This window comes from Platichthys flesus, chromosome 15, assembly GCF_949316205.1.
Source record: "Platichthys flesus chromosome 15, fPlaFle2.1, whole genome shotgun sequence".
Taxonomy (NCBI): Eukaryota; Metazoa; Chordata; class Actinopteri; order Pleuronectiformes; family Pleuronectidae; genus Platichthys; species Platichthys flesus.
In genome coordinates, this window is record NC_084959.1 from 13,110,387 (window position 1) to 13,136,666 (window position 26,280).

A 26,280-nucleotide genomic window follows, 5' to 3' on the forward strand; every position below is an offset into this window, starting at 1 on the left:
AGAAGACAAATGAAAAAGGAGTTTATGTTTATTTCATTCCTAGGAGCTGAAGAAAGGATTCCTGAAAAGAAAGAAATTTTTATAGATGTATTAATTTTATTCATTACGTCCCTTGTTCGCTGATGACAACAACTAGAGTGGCATTCACACTTCATTAAAGGCAAACAGTCCCCTTAAATTCAATCAAGCTGCATGACGTTTCACACACTCAGAGATATGTTATCCTCAGATACCATCCATAATGCAATCGACTGTAAAAGGAATGAGTTCTCCCTGGGCCCAAACCCCAAACTTCCACCTGGTTTCAATACAATTGGTTAAGTATTGTTTGCTTTAATCCTCCATACAAACAGTAATGAAAACACAAGCTCCTAAGTAGAGTTCCATGAAATTTCCAACTTAGACTTGATATAAATAGTAAACTTCTATAAATCACAATGAGTTGGTGCCACAGCAGTGCAGATGATCGTTCCAGGCTACACGCGCTCCAAAGAAACAGGACTCTCCTTTAGAGCCTCTTTATTTAGTAACGGAAGTTTTGAGCCAATGGGAAAAGATTGCCATACTCTTCCACCAATGAGAAGTTCGGATGCTCCGGCTCCCCCAGTAAGCGACAACCGCATTGGACATCACCAGGAAGGAGGCTCCCGTCGTGTAAGTGGATTTTCAGGGATCGGAAAGAAAACAAGGACGCTGGTTAACGTTGTCTCGGTGTCGAAGGTATGGAATCTGCTTTTTAAAAGTTTACTGAGTGTATTTAAGATTAATACACTGGTTACAATACCGCACATAGCGTGTTAAGCTCACCAAACAGCAGGTTGACAGTTAGTCACTGTCATTTTCTGAGGGTGGCAAAGCGACCAACCAGACTAACTAATAACTAACCCAACTTACTCATGTTAAGACCCCGCTGGTTAACACTCTTGTTGGTTGATATATCACAGCTATACCACAGTGGTACAAACAACAACCAACTCGGTAAGCTTACAGTCGACTGTCCTGATCTAATGTTATATCCAGCTAGCTAATGCCAATGTTAAAAGGGTTAGCTTAGCTAGTTAGCATTAGCCTGTTCCCAGTGGAGATGTAAGGACAGTGTTGAGGCAACATGGCCAGAAAACAAGCGGTGCCCCCGGCTGACAGCGTTGCCTCTTGTGACAGTACATCTGTGTCGTCCCCCGGCTAACAAGCACTAGCATTACATGACGGTAGCCCAAAGGCTTTGCTAGCAAAGTCAGCTTCCTCGCTGAGGACTTAGTTTTCTCCCAACATGTCGCAGATAGCTCTTTAAATGACAAACCCTTGAGACTTATTGAGAATGCGTGGGAGCATGCAGCACTTAGCACATTGAAGCTGTGAGCTCCATCAGTTCTGTGTGACTTGTGTCATGTATCAAGAGTAGCTACAGCGAACCCAGCTGCGACCTCGAAGGAAAGTTTACCTGTTTTACCATTCTTTCAAATAAAACAACACTCGAGATCAATGTGAGCACCGGTTGTTTTGAACTTCTTTTAGCAGAATTACAGGAAGATTGTTCAGTTAGGTGACACACACTGAAGATATTTTTAGCTTCCATTAGCCCAGTTCTGTGTAAAGCAACAAGTTATAGAAATATGATGCAACTGTCATATCTCGGCAGGAGTTTAGGGGTCAAGAAGTACCCACCCACCTTTATCAATATACCAATATGCGTTCAAAATGAGCAAACGAATATCTTCGTATTATCCCACTGTCATTACTAACGTAGCTACATGCAACACATAACATTTAATACTAAAGTGTTAAAACTTAGTTTTTTCTTACATGACAGCTTGTGTTGCTGCTCATTGATACCTCCAGTTTTAGAAAATAGATGTAGATATCTTTGTAAAATGTTAAAACTTTGTGGAACTGGACTGTTACCTGTGATCTGAACTACAATAATGATTTTGTTGCACATGAACGCTGTGATTACATAGCATCATATTTACTAACTTTACTATCAGCATATTGACAATCGTTGGCAGTGAAATGTTTCTAATACAGTGTGGTGAACTTCAAACGAGCCAAAACAAATGGGTGAGGTCTGTTAAAAGTGCAGTTGTGAGTCTAACTTACAAATACTGAAAAATGACTTTACAACATCTAACAGCAATATTTTAGTTTTTCTTGGCTGAAGAAAACTGAATGTTTTTCCTTTGCTGAATGTTTATTTTATGGATGACAGACATGTCGCAATTGTTAAAAGTGCCATCTTTCTGTTTTTGAGGTGAGGGTATGGAGCACCCTTTACACAGAGGGGAGACGATGCCCATCGGACCGCACGAACGGTAAAGAGCAATATCTCATATTACATAATTTACTTAGCCCTTGTGAAAATTTTGATTGATTCACCTTAACTAAATATGTTTCAATTAATGGCTCACAAAGCTTTCCAAAAATGCACAAAAATGTAATTATGGGAGAATAATTTGTTTTCATTGCTGTCAACATCCTTAATGGCCACCAGGCAAAATTACTTATTTTTAAAATAAGTTCCTGGAACACAGGATTGTTGGTTTACCATTCTCAAACATTGTATATTGCAGCAGTTATCTGTCTTGGTATCAGTCTTGGCTAAACTATGTGTTCCACTTGGATTGTAAGGGTGTTAATCGGATAATCCTTAATTAGATTGTGAGAAAGATAAGCAGGACTGTGGCAATGAAAGAACAAGACTGAGAACCATTGCCAATCACTTGAAAGACACTGTAGTGCTTCTGCCACATGAATTTACCTGTGACAGTCTTCCACACCTGGATGGCCTGTTCAATATTTGCCAGTCCTTATTCTGTCACTCAGACAGGGATTGTTACACTGTATACAAAGGCTGAAATAGGGAGTTTATAATTAACTGGTCGCGGTGTGTGTTCGTGACTATATTTACCCAGTGTGCTGCTTATTATTTCCATTATGAAGGAAAACTATTATTGATGAGGCAACACCCTTTTCCTTTTTTCTTGACTTGGCTATGGAGTTATATTAGTATGACTGTGAACTGTTTGTTTGATTATACAATATAAAGTGTACTTAATGTTAAATGGCCTGACGGACAGGGATTGGAGGAGGAGAGACAAATAAAGTGGGTCTATTTGCGTTTGTATGCTAGATGTTACCAGGGTTTATGAATATTATATCACTATACTATCAGTTAATAGGGCGCAGAGTGGCTTATTGGTTTGGGACATCAGCTATTGCTGTAATATGGAATCCCTTTTTTTTTTTGTTGAGTGAAATCAAAGTGGGCATTAACAATCAGCCTTCAGTACATCAAATCTAATTCAAAATGAATGGCTTATCAAGAGATATCATGTACATTGTGTTTGAACTGAGATCTGTTTGCACAGCACATCTCTGTGAATAGAAGATGCCAGGAAGCTCATCATTGTCCGGCCCTAGTGGTTTACTGTACCTTCTCTCTGACAGCTTCTAAATCACTATACCTACCCCTGTCTTATCTTATTTACTGATAATTAGGCAAGATATGCAGGTTGACAAGTTATGTGGCCACCTAGTCTATAATGTTACATTCTTCTGTCAAAGTGTCTGATGAATTAATTTGATCAACCTTTATAAGGCTAATACAGCTTTCAGGATTAAGCTCTGACCTTGGATAAACCCTTGGTATCCACAAATATTTTCTGACCTAGTTCATGCGCTCAAGTTTCAGCGCCTTTTTGACGAGGCAGTCTGCAATGAATGAATGCATGCACATTGTTTTTTCATAATGACAACCATCTCAAACTCTTTTTTGAGGCAGATACTGATGTAAATATTTAGGAGGTTAAAAATCAGGTAACCTAAACAATTCATTTAGATGCATTTTTGTTCATCAGTTTCAGGCGTCAACAGTGCAGATTCTCAAAAAATCCCATAAAATGTCTTGATTAATCAGTCCCCCAGGTAAAAGACTACCATAATGGCTTCTTTTGACTATTCAAGAGTGGCCTACCACTAAGCGACTGGAAGGCATTAAGCAGCTGCGGGAAGTGTTAGACACAGAAGATGTGAGTAGTCTAATGCCATGCTCTAATATTTATCAAGCACCGGAAAGTTATGAAAGACTTGGCCTGAGCATGCTGCTGTTGTTGATAGCCCAAGTCAGCAGTCTTTGCTGTGTCAAGCTTTTACTCAGCAAATGATACTGAGGTGGGAAGACCACAATCCTACAAGAAAATACATATTCAAAAAATTGAATTAATAGCATCAGTGTGATCAGGCAGCTGTGACAGCAAAAGTGGATGTGGCATTTCGATTTCCAAGAAAAGAAGAAGGAGCCCTCTACCCTTCCGTTGCATTAGAATGTGTTGAGTTTTGAATTATTTGATTGGGGTTGCAGACAAGAGTTTGGTGCTGATATTAAGGAATGTTTATTGAAGCATATATATACATACATATATATAAACTGCTGGTGCACTAGCATGCAGTTGCAGTTTACAATCAGCTGAATACTCCTCATTTCATTCTCCCCCTCAATACGTGGAGGAGAACCTACTGTGGCCTACAGGTAACATAAAAATGCTAAATCGCTCTCTTGTGCCAGTGTTTGGTTTTGTTAATTTTAGGCTACTGCAGAAACATGGCACGGGACTATGGCGAAATTCATTGAGAGGGAACCTGCTTTTAATATAGATGTAAAGGGCTCAACTTTACAAACCTCACAAATATTTCTGGTTATAGTTTCAGTAATAAAGGCATATATTAAGGGAAGGAGTTTGAGAGCATTTATCCAGAATTTTACATTACAGTCAAACCTTGCAGTCTTAAAACTTAGTCTTCAATTATGACAAGACATATTGTTTTAAACATTTCCTTTCTACATCCACTAAAATGTCATTAGGACTATTTATATAATTGTTTATTTCTAACTTATTGTTTTAAGAAAAATTACTGAAAAACTTGATATAGAGATTAAACCTCTCAAATTTATCTGATAGAATTAATTTGAACATTGTTACTGATTCAATTAAAATGGACAAAACCATGTTGCGCAAATAAATGTTTTGAGTTGTATAAATTTCATAGGAGGTTTTGTATTATTTTTGCTACTACTTAATCAACCCCTTGACATAGTAATCCCAGAGCTGTAATCACAACTCTTTTAACAAGGTGGCACTGTTGCTTAGCTACTGCACTATTCACAAAAGCTGTAAGGGTGATGGGAAGGCAGGACTACCTCCCCCTCCTACCACAAGACAACTGTGTATGCAGCAGGGCAAGCAGACGCGGTGGATGCAATCTATTGGCTTCTCAACGCTGCCGCTAAAGTCACAACCCTGACTGTAACCCGCACTGCCTCTACCAGTTTATTTCTATAGCTGCCGCCACCGCTGCTGCCGCTGCTGCCGCTGCTGCTAATCTCCCCCCCCCTTAAATGGTGTGGGCAGAGTGGGATGGAAGACTGCATTGGAAACCTTTTCATGGAAATGGTCTTTGCTGTTGGTATTGCTTTAGCACCATTCTGGTGACAACAACATGCCGTTGAAATGGAAAAGCGGTTCTCCTGTCAGCTGGAAATTCCCAGTGCCAGTTCTTAAGACATCCAGGTCCTCACCCCTTTCACCTGCATACATGTGAGTACGGTCTAAATAGCATTTATATTAATTTCACCATTGTGGTAGTGTATTTGGAGATAGATTTGGTTGCTTTTCAGTTTTGGATATGTGCTTATTTTTGTAACATCATTTTTGATGCAGCCTAAATTAGGAAGAATGCATTTGAGCCATGTACTGTGTCAAGAGATTGTCTTGTCCAGCATGCATTTTACATTTTACTGGCTGAATGCTGTGCTCCTGGGCTGAAGGACTAATTTTGTCGCTAGTCTGGACACGGCAACCGCCACATCCCGACTCTTGCCCTCTCCCTATGGCTATGTTTATTTGGGAACAGGGACTCAGCAGCTTGGGAGGAGCCTGCCTTTGTCAGGATGTCTGGCGTGCCCTGGTTTAGAAGCTATTGTCATCTGCTACTGTTCAGGAGGGGGGGAGGGTAGAATACAAGTGCTTCACACAGCCTATCGCCATCCTCTCTCTTCACCCCTTCTCCTGTGCGCTGCTGAAAAGGACAAGTGCCTTGTTTGACTTTTGATCAGTAAAACGACTGTCGCCCAAAACAGTGAGACAAATAAAACTACAGTTTTCAAGACAAGCTAAGCTAGCTGATTACCTAAAGGTAGTTTCATAGGCAAGTGGGGCTCACCAGAATGAATGGATTTTTACAAAATTGGATTTATGCAGTCCAGTACATTTATCTTTCAGCTTAAGAGCTTAATATTGTTAGTTTTAACGAAATGTTTATTTTGAACATTACTGTACCACAGCAAGAGGAATGTGCTCTTACCTCTTTTTTTGCATGTTTATTTAAATGTCCTCAGTGAAACAAGTGATATCTGCTAGATGGCTGATTGTAAATGTGCAAATACAAATGTCTGTACATTTAAATAGGCTCACCTTCAACAATGAAACCCAACAGAAATCTTGACTTAGGGATATCACTTTATAGACTCTTTACGGAACGACACAATGCTTTATTATTGACAGTATTGACATGGTAATTATGAGCTTAATCTTTATTTAACCAGGGTAGTTTAACTGGAATACCTTGGCTCATACATGGTCAATGCTCAGTCCTCACACAATATTAGGTGTTGGTCACTGAGCAGCTCTGCTGGAGCAGCTGTGGGTTAAGGTGCTTGCTCAAGGGCACCTTTGTGGATTTTGCAATATAGGGGAACACACCCTTCCCCTGCTTTGCCTTTCATCTTTTTCCCCCCGTTTTTTCTTACATTCTGTATGTGTTTTTCTCACTTAGTGAAATATCATGTAGATTTCGATAGCATCACAGCAGTTGTTTTATGCTGCTCATTGAATTTTTATATAAAACCAGTCATGTGCTGTACATTTATGTTAAGCACATTATATTATATTAAATCACAGGTTATTTAATCTCCTTTTTCACTTGTATAATTTTGATATATATTGGCAGTTTATTTCAAACAGTATAGAATAAATCCTACATCCTGACTTAACTGCAGTACATTACAAGTGAGTGCTGGCGTCTCCTCCTCCTGATACAGCATTAACAAAGACCCTGACAAAGAGTCTGTATAAATTGTGCATGTACAGCATTAACTTAATTTTCAGCACTTGACATTGCACAAAAGCAAGAAGAGGGTTTTCACACCAGCACGTCTTCATGTCTTTTGACCATGGCGAATCCCTCCATGAAAGCGTAAGGATGAGAGTGCATCACGTGCATATGAGTGGCCGTGGGCGACACTTGCCTGTTTTCATAGCAGATAGGGCACACACACAAACTGTCAAGTCAAGCATATCCAAGCCACGAAGCTCCACCTTACTCTGCCCAGTGTTTCTCGGCCCCACCAGACCACCGTCTATTTTAAAACATGTATGTTGTAAGCTGTGTTTTTAGGCACGCTGATATTGGGCCCCCAATTATAGGTTACTCTGTGGTCAGGGAGAAGCCTCTCTTTATAGGCCCTTTGAGTGGTGCCTCTGTCGTTTTTTTTTTATATCTTACATACATCATGTATAAAGAATTAAGATCTGTTTGCACAATGTACTTTGCTGTTGTGAAACCACCCTGATCTATATATAGACTGGCCTGTGGTGCAGATTTCATGCTAGCGAGGATTGGTAAAGGTTCCCTCCCAGTATGGCCCCATGGAATAATCTTCAGCTCAGCAAGAAGTCATTGAGTTTATCTGTCATTTCACAAAAAGTCCTTGAAATAAATGTCATCCCTCATCTGACACTGCTTCAGTACCAAGCACTTAATATGTGCGACTGCTGTCTTTAGTAATCACCTCTTGAAGGCATCATGGTGAGCCAGCAGCCTTAACTGTTGCAATGCCTGTTTGATGCCAGTCTGGGACCTTTAGCACATGTCATACCTCTTTTCTCTCTCCCTTTGTGCCTTGCTGCTTTTCATCAACAATCTCAGTGAAGCAAAATGCTACAAAATCTGCCTTTCAAACACAATAACATCTTTTCACCTTAATATTTTCTTTAAAAACATTGACATGATTTATCTGCTCCTTTCTCTTGGTTATAATGATTTAGATTATTACATTCGGTTGACCATACTCAATTTCATACAGATTCCATACATAAGGTTTGAAAGTCTTTTGAACTGTCATTTTCCAAATGTGGAAGTCTCATGTGGCTGTTTAATCCTTCTGCTGCTGCTGAATCCTCAGTGCTACTGCTGTGAGACAGTTTTTACAATCTCTGAGCTAAATGGCCCATTAGTTTACATAGATTTCTTTAAAACCCACTTCATTAACATCCTAAAATAAATTGTTCGATCAATTAAACAATGCATCACTTCTCAAATAAGAACATAGTTGATTTTATAGCTGACAGAACACTGAATAAGAGCCAATCAGCTCCCACTGACAAAAATACATTTGAATGGTTAAAACTGAATTAAACTGTGGAATTACACCCAATGGCCTCACCAGATATGTTGTTGTGTTTTATGTGCTGATTGGATTATATGATAGCAGGCATGTTAAAACTACACTGATGGTCTTAGCCATCACACTGAATGATATCAATGGACGGCAAAAATGCTGGTGTGCTGATATCAGTTAAAAGATAGTTCAACTGAAACAGCCTGCTCTGAAATAAAGAAATTAAAAGAGGTAAATTATTTCATATGCCCTGTTAATGCCTGGCTAGACAGTCACCGATCACAGTGATGTGAAACAACATCATTGTCATAAACATTTTAGATGAGCTTGCTTAATTGTTTGCTTGAAAGCCAAAACAGAATATTGAATGCCCCCTTCCTGAGAGCATCATCTGCCACTGTTTTTAAATGAGGCCAGTATTGTGTCATGGATTGTTTTTTCATATTCATAGTGACCAGTGTTACACACAACCCACACATCAGTCTTGGGTAAACCTAAGACACATGCCCTGCTTCTGGGAAGTTTATCAGATTTAAAGCAATATGGTGGAGCTTTTAATTTACCTGCCCTTTTGAAATGGACATTAAGTTCTTGCTGACTTGGAGCCATTTTGCAGAAAGAGCAGTAGTCACCCAGGGATCATTTATTTTTACTGAAAGGCCGGAGGGGAGACACAGCCAGTCTGGCTGGCGGAGCATCAAGTGAGTTCAGTCAGGTGAAAAAGTCATGTCAGTGCTCATTATACACACACGCAGACACACCAGTTCATGGACACACATTTGCCTACTGAAAGCTGAGCTGTGATTGGTTGAGTTTCAGCGCCTACTTGATCAGTCAGTGGAGCACTTGTTATGTCTGATAAAAAAAATGAATCACAAAATACTAATGCATCCTCAAACTCCCTCAATAGATAGATCATACGATTCATTGAGTGCCTGTTGAGATTTAAACTGTAACTTGAAATGTAACTAAAAGTAAACTTCTTAATCCTGAACTTTCAGCAGCTCAGGCCTTAGCTACATTTCTCTTTATCAGGTCCATCTTTCACACTTGTTGCAATGGCTTTTCATTTGGATGCAAATTGTTTCTCCTCGTATTTCCACTGGATTGGATTTCTCAGCTGCTCACATAATTGAAGGTGCACCACACACAGTCAAAAATATTTCGAAATTTCAATATTTCTGACATTTTTTTATCTGTATAAAACTAAAGGACCATTTAGATCGTCTCACATTAGGCCTACATCCCCACTAATGCATTGCAGTTATAGAGCTTTTTACTTTAGCTACACTTACACCTGCCATTCACATTACTCTAGAGTGTGTGAGCACCTAAAGCAGAGTCATTTCAGCCTTGACTACCAGTGGTGAATGCAATATGGATAACAACAAACTGCCGTCAGTAACAGCGCCACCTCGTAGATGGTCAAAGATCTTACTTTGCCGATGCTGTTCCTCGTTCATAGTATTTTCTGCAACTAAATGCAGAGTGGATAATCTCCTTACTTTTTACGCTGACATACACGCTCCCAGTCTACATGAACGCTCATGTGATTTCTGATTTGGAGCTAAAACGCTTGTTCCACAACCGCATTGTGAACGTTTGCTAAACTCTCTTGAATACAAAGCTATGCCTCTCTCCTCATTTGAGTCCCAGCAGTAATATGATGACACTTCTCATCACCGCTTTACATATCTCTTGTGAATCTGGATACAGACCTTGGGTAATCTTACTTGGCTAGTCAAAATATGTGGACGGATTGTCCTCTCTGGTTGAAACTGTTGTTTTGAGACTTAATTGTAGGTGCTTATAAATTCCCCAGCCTTTTTTAATATAAAAGCTGTGACCTCAAAGTGCTCTCTGATTATAGAGTGTAATTACAGACTCATTATATCGTACAGACGGGTGAGATTATTAGCCATTAGTGGAACAATTATCTGGAGATCATGACCAGCTTGTCCTGGACAGAGTGACCTGCAAATACTCAACGTACCGGAAATATCAGGTGACTTACTGCTATATAGTGTCCTTGCCAGTTCTTATTTACTTCCGTCCACGCAGACACACAGAACATCATGTGAACCTTACACAGAGAGGCCCCTGCTGAAACGGGATTTGAGTCTGGAACCCCCTCGCTGCGAGGCACTCAAAAGTGTCAGGAGATACAACATAATCACATGATCATAAAAGCATCATGCAAGTCACACATCTGGCAGCATATACTTTGTTGACACCCCTCGGCGGTTGCAATAACATTTTGTGTACTTTATATCTCATATATATTCCCAATTTTAATCTTTCTAATTCTTCAATTATAGAACCTGCTCCTAGTAGCTGATTTTTCAGTTTACAGTTTCCACAGCATTCTTTCAAAACTCAGAAGTCTTTATGTGATCAAACTTTTGAAAGATTTACAATTGAGTTGCATCTACCTATTCAGTTGTGGTAGATAGCATTAATTAGGGAAGTGCTTCATTTTTGTAATATTCTGATGATCTGATCGCTTGCTTTTTCTACTGGAACTCTTATGAATGGAAGAAAAAGGAAAAGGATTATATTCTCCACTGAATACATGGCTTATTTTTTTATTTTCTGGCATCAAGAATGTCTATATTTATTCTGATCATGAACATATTCACTTATACATTTTGTAGTCTAGCTACCAGACGCATTGTCACATTATAGATGTGGCAAAGTTTGTTTGATGGAATGGAGCTGGTATGAGAGAAGAATTTTTAAGAGTGCATAACTACCTCCTTTTCTTTGTGCTGCATTGCCTCTTGCTAAGTGTGGATGGGAAACAGGGAAACAAGAGCTGCATCCAAGTATCTGAAATATTGAGGGAAACTTCTCATTTCCCTATCAGCTCTTGATTATTCAGTAGAGTTGATGCCCTGTTATGAACGTGTCATTGCTGCCAGCAAGGTGGAGAAGCCTGGAAAACTGAGCAGCAGCTGAATTGAGGCATTTTATAAGGATAAAATACTCATACAGCTAGTCAACAACTAAGAAGAATATCTTTTGAAATGACAAATACAGAAATTCAAGGATGTTCTCTATATTACTTTAGCTTCAGTTCACTAATGCTAGTGCTACAACAAAGTTGCTGCTGCATCATTGTTGCTTATGTCATTTTTTGATTCTGTGGTCTTCAGTCGTCTAGTATGAACTAATCTGAAATGTCTTTTTTTATTCATGGCATAAAATTGCGCTGTATTGCTAGAACATTGTGTTCCATTGCCGTACATTAGGGGTTTCTATTTTCTGCATCGTTCTTGAGCGTTATTGCATCATTAGATGTTGCTTTTCCCGAGAAGCAGAAGATATTCAACATTTAACATTATGCTTTATTACATTGCTCAGTGATTAAAGGCTGAATTGTATTCCCATGTCAACCGTTCGTTTATCTATTATTTGCAATATGTGAAAAAAAACACGAAATATTTTTCATCTTCTTAAACTCCTGTGTTTGAGGACTGATAATGCTCACAGGGGTTTTTAGCCAGTGGGCATCCAATAAAGATGCTTTCTCAAATTATCAATTCACGCATTATTTCCACTAGTGTTTTACGCGGCTGCCCTACTCATTGGTTTTATCTGCAGGTGTAGGTGGTGGTGTGAAGTCTTCAACAGCAAAGAGTGACATAGATTCTTGTTTTCTTACCAGAAATAGGTAAACGTGCAGAATCAGATTGAACTCTGACATCCATTCAGGTAGTCTTATAAGTTGATTCCTCATTGGAGGTGTTTGTCATTGTTCTGCTTGATAGAGAAAATAGGGATTTACTCTCTGACTTTGCTCACAGAGGTTTTCAGAGAGCTGCCCTTGTTTAGTTTCCGTGCACCTTATCACCTTTCTTTTTTTTTATATAAGTGGTTTGGATTCAGCCACTGAAATGTATGTCTAGAGAACACCAGCCAGAGTCTTATAATCCCCTATGGTTTTGTCCATGTGGCAGAGGTATCCTATCATCCTATCATTAAATAAATAAAATGTTGCTGCTGCTCTTTTCTTGCTGCTCCATCACATCCACTGCTTCCTCATTGTCTCTTTTATTTGCTCTCAGGCTCTTCCTTAGTTCCTGTTGAAACAGAATGTCACGTTAGGTCACTGTAACCATAAGCAACTTGAAAAATGGAGTGAAACTTTTTAATGGCTGTGTAATGCAGTCTATATACACATTGTGTTTGGGATGATAGCGCCTCCTTTCCCCCCATGAAGTGGGGATCTGGAAATGAATCCATAAAGAATTTGGCTGATATAGAACTTATCATTCAGTGCATCTTCAAGTCCAACACAGCTTTAAACTGACCCCATGCGAACACTAACCCGAGATAAACCACACCACACTGCTGCAAATTCATTCGTGGCAATACTTATCTTGTCAGAAAAGATGAGGCATGCGTTGTTTTGGTAGACCTGGAAAAAAGTGTCAACCTATCCTTTAACATGACTGTAAAAGTATTTTCCAGTAATTTCCACCACATAAGCTCTGAGTTATTTTGCTCCATAAAAAATTACGTTGCCCTTTCAGCTGTTCTGAACCTGAAATGGACGAAATTAAGGAAGTTTCAATCAGTGTATGGCTAAACATGACAAGACAGCAAAGCTATACTCATTAATCTTTTAGGACCCTTCCACTGTCATCCCTGGGAAAATGCCAAGTTGACTTTAGCTTGATGAACTGTCACTGGTGGAAGGACGTGTAAGACTTCTACTGACATAAAGCACTGGATGGATTGTTAATTTCATTACTTCCTTAGTTACTTTTCACTCCTTGTTTACTTTCAGTTCCTTATTTCCCCTCGCCTTTAGCTCTGTCTATGATTTATCACTTGTCATCAATGATGTGTATTGACAAAAACATTCTTTCAGTTTTTGTGATTTTAATCATTTTAATTTCCTCGTTTTTTAACATCCAGTTATCGGCTAGTGTATATTTTATAAAAAAATTGAATATAGTTTTATATTAGGTACAACACTTATTATGTTAGAGATTTGTGGACATCGTTCTGCAACAGACAGCTTTAATTACAATGGAAATTGTAAAAAAACGTTTTTTGGGAAGATAATATTTCTTATTTTTATTTATCTATTTTTTATTAAATCAAAAGGAATAAGCACCTACCTAGAGTTAACCCATAATGGGCATCAGTAGTAGGCATTTGACAGGCGAATAGTTTGTGAATTCTTCTGTGATGTCTTATTACTGCTATAAATCTTTATTTACAATTAACATCAAACAACAACAAACTTGTTGTCTCTGTTGTGTAATGACAACCAACTTTTATGTGGGATGTTGTAGCTGTTGTCTTCTTTGTTTTCGTTCCGGCAGCCACCAACACTCCTTTGTGGTTTGGACAACTCACTCTCTCCTTGCTGCCTGTCCGACTTACCACCTGACGGGGTAAATGTACCAGTACATTTCCTGTGCTGTGTGTCAGTGTGATTGTGACCACTGTTCCAAGCCCTGCCAGTTTCTCAGTGTTCAGTGGTGGTGATGTCCTCAAACTCCTTCTAGCTGTGGTCAATGATTGTCTCCTCGTAAAATGTACCGTGTTACTGATCCCATCCACTTGTCCTCATTTTGAAATTTGTACTGTATCGTCGTAATTACTCGTCAAGCATGTGTGGGATAGATCAGAGTTATACATTGTTTACCTTTCCTCCTGTGGTAGCAGAAATCTCACTGTTTTTGTCTTTGTTGATGTATCCTCATTGGTTGTCATACCTGTTCCTTAGTCCTTGCAAGGCATGTCAAAGGAATATCAATTAGTTTCAACCTGACCTTCTCTTAATGTTTATGCATCGTATGCCCCAAACGCCTTTGGTCTAATCTTCCTGCAAAAATGACTACAGTCGATTGCTCAGTCTGCTGAAGTCTTCTTTAAGTGTTATGGAGGGGGACCGGGAGCAAATTGCAGAACTTTTCCCAAGTTTCCTTTGTTCCGAGTTTAACTGTCCTCATAAAGCTAGCTAAAGTTTCCTTTAGCGTATCTCAAACTCAACTTTTGGGGATCATCTTTGCACATTTGGAAATTCTTCCAAATGCATATCTTTTATCTGCATCGCCCCTCTTCCCCTAATGTATATTGTGGTAAGCAAACAACTTTTTTGTGTATTGCCGCCTTTGAAATAAGCGTTGATCTGGTGTTTTCCAAAAATGCCCATATGCCCTTACTGGGGGGCTCTAGTGTGTCTCTGTCCTAGTGTCAGTACTGGTAACGTGACTGCACAGTTTGAAAAGTAAGTCTACTGCTAAGATTAAATGTCCTCATCTGAGAATAACTTGTCATAATTAATGTGATGCATGACAAATACAATAATAGACAAATATGTCATATACTAATTCGGTTGAAGCTTTGAAGAATTTGGCCTAGTATCCAGCATCATGTTCTATTTTTGTTTTTAATTTTTTCAGACTCCCAGCATCTCATCAGGTCGGCTCCTGTGTAAATGTTGCTTTAAACATTATCATTATGAGCATGAGAGTTTCATTATAATGTGCACATTGTCAACTATTCAATTTTTTCTTCATATACAAAGCAGAGTACAACAAAGGTTTCTGCTACTCTTTCATGTCAAGTTTTACTCTACGAGGTTATGGGGGTTGTATTTGACATGTGTTATAAAAGTCTCCAGATTATGTGTCCCTTTTTTAATGGTGGTTTTGTTCATCTGGCTAAATCATCATCATCAGAGTTGAGCCTTTTGGAACCAACAACATATAAATCCTTTGTACCTTTTAAGATGACCCAGATCATTGATTTAGTCACCAGTGTAACCTTATTCAGATTCTTTATGGCTGCATTTCTGCTTAGATGTGTCCCGATGTAATGGCTCCAAAGTAACATTAAACCTCCTTATCAGATGTGTCATGGTGTGCTACCTATAAAATAATAAAATGACTTAGGACAGGAGTTGTTATGTAACCGATCAGGTTTAGGGAAGCTCTGGACTCTGGGCCATGCTCATAAGGTATGCAAGGCTGAGACATCTGATCAAGCCCCTGACACAATTCATAAATACCAAAGAAAATTCTCATCAAAGCAATTACTTTCTCCTGTGATAACAGAAAAAAACAAACTGAAGTAGTCGACCAACATGTTCTTCAGGGTGGTGCCTTCTGGCTGGATGCCTGTCGGGTTGCATTCAGAGTGATTGAAACACAAACACAGTTACTGTGATCCTTGACAAGCCTCATGGTTACTGTCAATAAGCAATCAGAAGATGTGGACTGTCGGATAATCAGCAATTTTTTTTTGTTGCAGTAAAAAGGAAGCTAGTGTGTCTAGTTTGTGGGATGCGGTCGCAGGGATGAAAATTTACCGTGACTAGCGAGCTAATGGCTAATAGGCTGAAACCTCATTCAAAAGGAGAACTTACTAAAGAGCTGTGTTGCTGCTGCAGATCTGCTGGAACCAGACAAAGTAATACTGTTACTGAGTGCCAGATTGTCTCCAAGAGCAGTCACAGAGGAAGTTACTGATTCAGCACGAAATCTTTTGAAAAAAAAAAACACTGAAGGACACTACAAGACATTTTAGAGTTTCTCAGCTAGTTCCAGCCATCGTATTAAAGAGGGTGATACGTTCAATAATTTAGTACGGCTCACAAAGGATGTTTTAAAATTGAAATGACTCTTGACAGGAAAAAGGTTCCACATCCCTGGTTTAAATCATCGTACCCGATCCTGCTTATAATAGACCTGCACTGGAAGGTTAAATGGTTTGGAAAATGTTTTATTTCACAGATATTTTTATTCCTCACCAGTACTGAGGACATTTGAGGTTTTATTGGTGATATGTATGTCATTTTTATCCTGCCCCTAAAAATAATATATATTTTATATATTTGTTCTGTTTTTGTGTCACTGTCATCAGGAGAGTGAATTTATTTAATTTGAAATGAAATAAGTTTTGTGTTATAATGAACAAGTGCATTTGGTTTATTGAAAAATGTTGAATAATATCCCCTCAGAGTCTATATAAAAATATTAAAACCACAAAAATATAGTATATCCTAACAAGGACCTTAAATTGCTTCATTAATATATAAATATTCCACCTAAAAACTATAAGTCTTCTACATCTGAAGATGACTGCCTGGGCCGTTTGAAGACTGAGCGGTGCTGAGCCAGACAATTTTGTAAATATTTTTTTTATCAAAACCAGGCCAATCTTCATCAGAAAACAAACCTTTGCAATCCAACAGGCTACAGTCGTTGAATATTAGAGAAGAGATATATAGGGGAAATCAGTTGTACTATTTTCAGCACATATTTCAGTCAGAATATAATCCATATAAATCTTCATTGGTCGTTATGCATCCTTGGGCTTTGCAGCACTTCTGTCCATGAATCTTTACAAGTCTTGGCTTTTGGTGGAACACAACCTTCACCACTCTTAAGCTCTGCGTGTCTCACCTCCAAAACTCCAGCTTTCCTAGAGCTGCTCTAACAGCTGGGTTGTATTGAGATCTTTTATTTGATAAATTACTCTGTTATCACTAAGGCCAACTGTTTTTCTTTCTATCCAGGCAGCCGTCTCACTTTTGAAAACAAGTACACAGGGGCTTGAAATCAAAGTCATAGCAGCTCAGTCTAAGTTGGTTATTAAAGAGCCTTTGGAGATGGTTTTGCACTTTGGTAGCAGATAACAAATGCTTGGCCGGGTTTTTTGTTCTACAGACTGGTGATAGTTTTTGGTCCCCAAATGAGCCTCATACTCAAACTGTTGGCATTCTGGTCAGCACACCATGTACCCATATTCCTTTTTAGGTGCCAAGCCGCACTTCTTTCATCTTTCCACATCCATTCTCTGTGAGACAGATCACAAGTTAGAGTCCTAGTTATAGCAGTTTTTATTCTTATACACATTTCTATGTAGAAAATCATAAAATAAAAATGATATAATAAGAACTGGACTCTACAGATCGTGAGAATCACAGAAAGTTCCACAGATCAGATTGTTTACTTGTTATTAGGCTGGTAAAGCAGTGAGCCACTGAAAAAGTACTAGTTATCACTACTTAGTTGTAGGCTACAGGTATCTTAAGTTATATAATGGCCTATTGCTAAAGGTCAATGAAAGTGTTCCACAGATATTGAGCTGACATGTCCTTTTTTGTAATATGTCTGGTGTAATTGGTAATGTGAAGTGGGAAAAATTCCCCTAACATGGCATATATTTTTTAGACTATCCAAAGCAGTGAATTAGCTTGAATGTGTGATATGATTATTAATAATATTCTGGAAACCGCTTATAAGATTGATTGTGTTTCAGTGGTAAGGGCTGTAGATTGTATCAAAACACACACACACACATGCATTTGGCTAGGCCATTGGGAGCAATTTAAGGTTTACAGTAGCACACAAGATCAAATACGGAAGCAGCCAATCATATTTTAGGCCACTGACGAGTTGGGATATATTCTCAAAGGCACTTCCTTGTGCACATCCACAAAGCTATTTTCCCAATTGGCCCGGATTTGCAGACCTGCAACTTTCAAGTGACCATTTTTTTTTACAATTAGGCTACATATACCAAATATGTCCTTAAGTAGTGTCACTTTGGAAAACTTCTCTGTCCTACTTTCCCTAAGCCAAAATTAGATGGAAATGTTTGTTTTTTTTTAAAACCTTTTTTGAAATAAAACTCTGCTTTCCTGTTTTTCCTAATAGATCCCTCGTGGAGGACGACGACGCTCACATGAAAGTTGCTCTGGGCTATGGTGATATGGGCGTCCCTGCTCACCTTCAGGCATCAAAGACTGGAAACACGCGGTTCTTCACAAGTAACACACACAGCTCAGTTGTTCTTCAGGTGAGAATACAGACAGTCAGTGACAGTGACTTTTTAAGAAGTGAATGTAAGTTAAAGCAGTCATGCACTAATGATAATACAGGATAATGTTTCCATGTGCTTCTTTAGAGTTAAGATAAGTAAAGAAAGCTGCAAAAGTCTGTCAGACTTTGCTGATTGCAAAGCTGGCTAGACCTGGCTGATTTCTTTGCATCAATGTATGAAACAAATGTAAGCTGTATCCAAGTTAATCTAGTCCAACCATGAGATTTAACAACAGAAAAACTCTGAATTTTATTTATTTGCAATTCAAAACGTCACAACCTCTTCATAGCATGAATTACTGCGTACAATTTAAAAGCTCAGATAAAATTGAAGTAACCAAAACCAATTTGGTTTTTGTTTCTGTCTAATTTGAGTGAGGCCAAAATGAATATTTTGATGTACTGTTTATCCAAAAAAGAATAAAAGCTTTAATAAGCTGTAATAACTTTTTGAGGTTGCATGCTTTGTTGTATGTACTTTAAGAAGTCCCTTAACACTTGAAGATCATAGCACCATATTGACATAAGAACACTTAAACCACCCTCCTGCTATGGTTTAGTCACACTTTATATCTCAACTTGTAATAATAGCTGCGCTCTGAAAACAAGAACAAAATCAAGAAAATAGCTCCCATATAGCAGGGAACTGAATAATCTTATCAAAATGATACCACTATGGAGAAGCAGGCTGCTTCAGCATTTCACCTCTTTGCATATAGTTACGGCCACTCTGAAGTTATTGCGGGGTGCTTGCATTGCGCTGTTTGTTGCTGCGACAGCAGTGTTTGCCCTTCATCACCAGCTTTCATTAGAAATGATTGGCTGTTTGCTGCCTTTGCTGCTCGTTAATCTTTGGGTGATGGAGCACAGTAACGGAATAATAATGATTGTTTATAGTTTTTCATCCTATATTTTTTCTTCAGATGTGGTTGACGGAGAAAACAACATTGGGGGAAATTAAGTGCATGTGTGAGGAATGTGGTGCGAGGTTGACAATAAGTCTGTATGTGTATTATCCTCAAAGTGAGCCCAGTTGGGAACACAGCAGGAGAGTATTTAGAGGATTCACCACCAGTCGGTGTGTCGATGATGTTTTAAGTTCATGACCGATGCAAAGCTTCTGCCAAAAAATGTTTATCTCAGGATGAAAAAGAGTATTCGTACACATTGAAGAGACTGATGAAGATGTCAATTCGGAAAGACAACAAGATTCCATAGCTTTGAGTGATGAGGACAGATGCTAGTGTGTCAATGTACTGTAAACAAAAACGTGTCATCTCCATAGGGGAATTTAATCGTAACGTCCTGTCTCTTGTGTGCTTAACCACCCCCTCACCTGAATGCTCTGGAGATTATTCAGTTGCTGTGAATGCATTTGACCTGAGAATCTCCTGCTGCGTTATCTATGTGTGAGAGGAAAATTTGGGCCAAAGCCCGGACCCCATTGTCCGGACATTTTTGGGAGTTCTTGTCTAAAAATGGCTGTGGAAGCGTCACATGCTGGGATCTCAAATCTGACTCGCCGTGGAGAAACAACATTGTTGGAAATAACATTTTTGCACCAAATGTAGTGGTTAAAATGGACATGGCTTACTTCAGTGGAATAAAATCATTGCACATTTCAGTAATGCTCATCTCTCTTTTCTCCGCCTCTGTTAGGGATTTGACCAGCTGAGGATAGAGGGTTTGCTATGCGATGTCACGCTGGTGGCTGGCGATGGCGATGAAGCTTTCCCTGTACACCGCGCCATGATGGCCTCCTCCTCCGACTATTTCAAAGCCATGTTCACAGGTGAGTCCACAAAGCCTCATACTGACCGGAAAAGTGGGTTAGCTATTTTACGGTTAATACTGATATACTATTTTCATCCTGAATGTGGTTTGTGTTATCTGACAGATCCATTTAATTTCCTCGTTTCCTCTTTCCGCTGCACTGTATTCTTTAGTAAACATGTTATGTGGGCTATTGACCAGAATCATCTCCTTGACACACTGTGTGCAGAGGAAGGAGGACCTTGAGTACTTCTAAATACATACAGTGGTATGAGGATATTATCAGGAATAATGGAAATTTAATTTGCCTAATTTTTAAAAGGCACTCGGAAATGTTTATTAAACTATTATACTGTACCATATGTTATTTTATTAGTTTAGACCCAATTCAAACTGGTAACTGTTAGTAAAAGTAACCTTTCTGCCTTGATTGGACCATATATTAATCTGTAGCCACTTAAATCGAGGTAACTTTTTTGTCTGGAGCTTTGATTTACCACTCTCCTCATTTGCATTACAAGGTACATGTATAATGAGCAATGAGGGTGAGTTAAGCTTTTCGAACAGCTGACGGGGCTACTTTGGATCTCATTTTATGGCATTTGACATTTAATATATATGATGAATGTTCTGCCATAAGAACAGAAGAGGATCTTGTTAAAGTAGGAGGAAGAGGAAACTGTACTGGCAGTGAGGGATTTCTTGTGTGAGCAAAGATGCTGAGCAAAGGTTTCTTAGACCTTAAGTCCTTTCTGAACACGTCTTTAGACACGGGAAATATCTCACTGACATTAATGCATAATGGCATATTCATAAAGTTTGCAAGAATGACATTTTTCACTATAAGTTAAATTTGTTAATTCATGTGAGGTGTATCCTTTAAAATATGTGTGTCACGGCTGTGTTATGTGGACTGTCAGTCAAATAAGATTGAGTTGCACAGCATCTAAGCATCCACTTGTATGTATCCCCTCCTCTCTCCTGATGCAGGTGGAATGAAAGAACAAGATTTAATGTGCATCAAGCTTCATGGAGTCAACCGAATAGGCCTGAAAAAGATCATCGACTTTATCTACACAGCCAAGTTGTCACTCAACATGGAGAACCTGCAAGACACACTCGAGGCAGCCAGTTTCTTACAAATCCTTCCTGTGCTGGACTTCTGCAAGGTCTTTCTTATATCTGGGGTAAGGAAGCAGAAGCACATCCACAGCTGCTCATTTATCCTCTAGTCTCCACCAGTTGTAAATTAGCTGTGTTTCTCGGTTGTAACTCACAACTTACAACATGTTGGTGTTTATTCCTCATTAAACCACCTTAAATTCTGTTGGTTACCTAAACATAATTCATGTTGACCCCTGTCACATTGCACATTATATGTAACCCTTCCAATCTTTAGGGGACGACTGCTGTCTCTCCTGACACTGATGGTCATAATGCTGCGACGGTCTCTGTTATGATATTGTTCAGGTCCAGATGATGACCTTGGTTGCCACGTTAACTGCCAATGTCAGCAAGCTGGCTTTCTTATCTGAGCCTATTTATTCGTCTTCAGAAGGGAATGTTAAAGTTTTAAACCGACAGACAGACAGACATTGAACTATGGTTTACGATAAGCGACCCACGATTGAACCATAGAAATAATAAAATTCCTTCAGATGAGTAGTCATGTGAGAGGGTGTGGTAGAGTAAGAAGGGGCGTGTACATTCTAAAAGGTAACACTTATGTCAGGTCAGTCGTTCTGAAGTCTAGTCACAATGAGCCACAGGGTCAGGGTTTGGAAAGACACTTAAATACGAAAAAAACAGATTCTGGCTTTATTATTTTTCTTCACAAATGTATATATTTATAGGTTTTAGATTTTTGAGTGAACAACTCCAATGCAAGAATAACTAATTAGTGTGGATGCAAGTAAGAGCTTTGATGACGATTTTTACTGTTTAATTTGTATACCTCCGCACAGGCAACAGCCAATGGCCGGAGGCAATATGTTTTTGTGTTGTCCATCCGTGCGTCCTATTCCTGCAAATGCGATATCTTGGAATTTATTTATTCATGATAGGGACAGAGCATGTCAATGAAAATCAGCTTAAAAACACTACATGTAAACAAACCAGATTCCAACAAGAATGCTAATTTACATCTGTAGTCTCTAGGAAGGTAACAAACAAAGAAAGATGCATCACAAGTAACAAGATACTGAAACAAATATATAAACTTCAGTAATTCTTCAAATGTGGTACAATCATTCACTTAGACTCTATCGGGAATTTCATTACATCTGGTACAATTCACTCAGACTGATTTAACTGATAAGATTTCGGTGGTCAAAGGTCATGGTGGCCTAAAAAAACACTGTTTTTGACATCTTGAATGTGATGTCTAAAGAGTCTCAAGAATTCTTCAACTTTTGATCATTTGTCACTTGCACTAACATTTTCAGATAAAGTGGTTACATTTCAGCCTTCAAAGGTCACTGGGACTTTATATGAATTTGTTAAAAAAGAGTATGTCGAAATATGTATATGGAAACTGCACTGGGTGGCGGAGGCATACAACCGCATTGCAGTAATTGTAGTTATTAAGTAGTTCCTAGAGCCAAATTGATGTTTTAAAATTATTCACTTCTCCTGCCAACAATGATATAGAACACACATCAAATCATCTTCCACAAATCCACTCTTACCTGTAGAGAAGGTGTTAATTTGTCTCTGATTGTAGAAACTACCAAAGCTTAATCACTATTCACTGTGTTGTAATTAGGAATCATTTTGTCTAAGGAGATGAGTTTCTGGATACAAGATTGGAAGATCCAGTGACTCGTATCTTTAAATTACTTCTCAATGTCCGTTAGCAGCTTTCTGAGACTCTGATTTCTTCTTCCTCTCAGGTTTCTCTAGACAACTGTGTTGAAGTGGGCCGCATTGCCAACGCATACAACCTCACAGAGGTGGACAAATACGTCAATAACTTCATCTTGAAGAACTTCCCCTCACTGCTGGGCACAGGAGAGTTTGTGAAGCTGCCGTTTGAGCGACTAGCTTTTGTACTGTCCAGTAACAGCTTGAAACACTGCACTGAATTGGACCTGTTTAAGGCTGCCTGCCGCTGGCTACGCTATGAAGACAGTCGTATGGACTTTGCCTCAAAGCTTATGAAGAACATCCGCTTTCCCCTAATGAACCCACAGGAGCTCATCAATCACGTGCAGACAGTGGACTTTATGCGCACGGACAACACCTGTGTCAACCTTCTCCTGGAAGCTAGCAACTACCAAATGATGCCCTACATGCAGCCAGTTATGCAGTCAGAACGGACAGCCATCCGCTCGGACAGTGCCCACCTGGTTACCCTGGGTGGTGTTCTGCGCCAGCAGCTAGTTGTGAGTAAAGAGCTGCGTCTGTTTGATGAGAAGGCTCATGAGTGGAAGGCACTGGCACCCATGGACGCTCCCCGCTACCAACATGGCATTGCTGTCATTGGCAACTTTCTCTACGTGGTGGGGGGCCAAAGCAACTACGACACCAAAGGCAAAACAGCAGTGGACACCGTGTTCCGGTACGACCCCCGCTACAACAAGTGGATGCAGGTGGCTTGCCTTAATGAGAAACGTACCTTCTTCCACCTCAGTGCACTCAAGGGACACCTCTATGCTGTCGGTGGAAGGAATGCCGCCGGGGAGCTTGGTGAGTTTATTTACCTGCTTGTTTGTTTTATCTGTACTTTTAAGTAACAACTAAAACCTCAATTAATATTTAATGAGATTACACACTTAAACTATCAAGGGAAGAAATGAGGGAAGTGTACAGTTTAATAAGGCTGCAAGCATACTAACGTTGGTTGTCAAGTGTTGTGTCTACAATTCATTTCCTTTTTCCACATATGACATTTATAATCTGTTATTGAATTGTACAGATGCAAATTTGCAAATAGGCAAACTGAAGGAAAATATCCACTTTGGTTTAAATACTCAACTTACTATAGTAAACAGTTCAATTAATCAAGATATTTATATCTGTTCCGGTTAGCTTGGCCGTTGAATGTTTGTGAGTAACCAATGTGGAATCTCTGTACCCCGTAACTGTGGGACCACAGAGAGGTGCCACCCAATACTTAAATTCAGATCTGTGACTGCAGTGGACAGAGCGAGGCCACTGTGTGAGCAGTCGACTCTTCTGGGTTATAATTAGACCCAAAAGCACAGCCTCAGTTCGCTGCCTCGCTACACAACTGACTTTTATTGCTTCACGTTCCACCGCTCCTTCACTGCATGTGCTTCTACTGAATTATCCTTCATGTATTTCTGGATGTGCCTCTCCCCTGCTTATTATTTGTTTTGAGGGTCAAACGGGTGCGGCTTTTTTGTTACAGCTACAATAATGTGATTATACATAAAAAGAAAAACAAATTATTTACAGGGGAAGGTTGCAATCCCAACAGGTATACTGTGCAGTTTTTTACATAGACAGCTTTTGTGCAGATTCTAAATCCTAAAATGACAAAAATATAAGTGTCTCATTTTAAGATTTCTTGGAGATACAATGCTTTAGTAATGTTTGTGTTAATACAGGTTTGACTATTATTCTTTTTTTTAAGCCTGTTGACTTTGTATACGTCTTTTTAATAAGCAATTTAAACAATTATGTACTCCAGTCATATGAATTAGACAAACAGTGTTGTCTGTGTTTACATGGTAATTTGATAATTATTCAAGATTTTTTATTAAATTTAATTTGCTTGCAGAGCAACATCATATATAATGCACTCGTTTAGTGGTTGTTTAGGTTAACCCAAGCAAAATGTGTAGGTTAGCTTGTTTGTGGCTTCAAACAAAAACTCAGTGTTTTTCTTCCCCTTGTGTTATCGGCACCAATCTGATCATTCACAGCATCATTCGATCTTGTTTCACCTCCCATGCTGGTGTAACTGGTTCTGTTTTTTAGAACCAGTTACACTGATCTACACTGATGCAATATTGCCACAGAGCGACCACTGACAGATATCATCAGCTCCCAGCTTGTGTGCCATTAGTTTATGGTGCACAGCCTGCAGAAAGAGAAACTCCAGCTAAATAGGAACGTGACCTTTTCTGCTGATCATAGGAAAATCTGATTAAATCCAACTGAGTGAAAAAGAGGTTCAGTTCAAATCGGTGTACCTGTAAATCAAATATCTTTGAACATTGGTATCTGGACGTCTCTTGAAGCAGCAACAGTCAGAGTGTGTTTGTCAGTCTATCACTTATGATTTATTTATTGAGGTTTTTTTAATCATCATACATTCCTTTTCCAGTCCAACCCCGCTCTGAGTTCATTCAGTTAAACTTTGTGTTAAAGTTTGTTGTGTTTTAGATCGGCTAAATACAGTCGTTGTTTTCTGATATGTCTGCACAGCTTCCTCTGACCGGCTGCAAAATATTGTGCCTCACTTAGATTGCCTTTGATCATAGCTGTTGAGCAAGCAGAAGGAGGTGTTCACTCATTTTCTCCACTGAGACGTTACTCAGCTCGCCCAGAGATGGCTCACACTTCGTAGTGGTCCTGAGCTCACTGCTGTTTATAGAACCAGTATATTGATTTAAATCAAAGCCTTTAATAAAAGCATACGTTTGCTGTCTGAGTTTTTTCTTTGAGGTTTAGCCATCCCTGCTTGTGAGATGCAGCCAAAAGCCTGCTGTCTCTTTTATCCTGGCATACGCTAATGTGTCTTCCCTCCCTCTGCAGGGAAGATAATGAGAAGATAACTTATCTGTTAGCCACAATACTTTGATCAAATTTACACTTGTGCTCTTTATGTTTGACGATTGCATTTGAGGCAAAGGCAGAAAAGTAATAAAAGACCACACTGACTCCAGCTGGTTGTCCAAGCTACTCTGCTCCCAGTCAAAACCTGTTTCTAACTAGAATGACATTCGGTAGAATGTGTACCACTGCTATGGCTGATCAGCCATCCCATAAAAATACACATTTTCATTCACAATATCCAGATTATTCACAGTAGCAGTACAAAAGAAAATAGAAAATGTGGAAGGACACCCTTCTCTTATTACATTCCTTTCTCCTGCAATCTTTAAGAAAGCATCCTTAATTGAATCTGCTCCAGAAGTTAATGGGTCCCCCCCACACAAACACACCCTACTAAGTTTCAATAATATCAGCTCAATAGTTTTTGCTGAATCCAGCTCAGACAGACATGAAAACATTGCT

General features: G+C 39.1%; 1 protein-coding gene across 3 annotated transcripts in view; it reads left to right on the forward strand.

The window, feature by feature from the left end:
- The first annotated feature begins 639 nt into the window (after positions 1 to 639).
- The window catches only part of klhl13 (kelch-like family member 13), a 32,300-nt gene continuing 6,659 nt past the window's right edge, over positions 640 to 26,280 (forward strand). The window contains exons 1-6 of one of the 3 annotated variants that reach the window (XM_062406577.1): positions 640 to 720; positions 2,249 to 2,309; positions 18,136 to 18,277; positions 19,960 to 20,092; positions 21,064 to 21,260; positions 22,965 to 23,760. In XM_062406577.1, the coding sequence (XP_062262561.1) occupies positions 2,257 to 2,309; positions 18,136 to 18,277; positions 19,960 to 20,092; positions 21,064 to 21,260; positions 22,965 to 23,760 (1,321 nt within the window). In that variant the 5' untranslated portion in view covers positions 640 to 720; positions 2,249 to 2,256. Of the gene's footprint in view, positions 721 to 2,248; positions 2,310 to 5,285; positions 5,592 to 13,788; positions 13,861 to 18,135; positions 18,278 to 19,959; positions 20,093 to 21,063; positions 21,261 to 22,964; positions 23,761 to 26,280 lie in introns of those variants that run through there. The other 2 variants (XM_062406575.1, XM_062406576.1) reach the window with 2 other exon arrangements.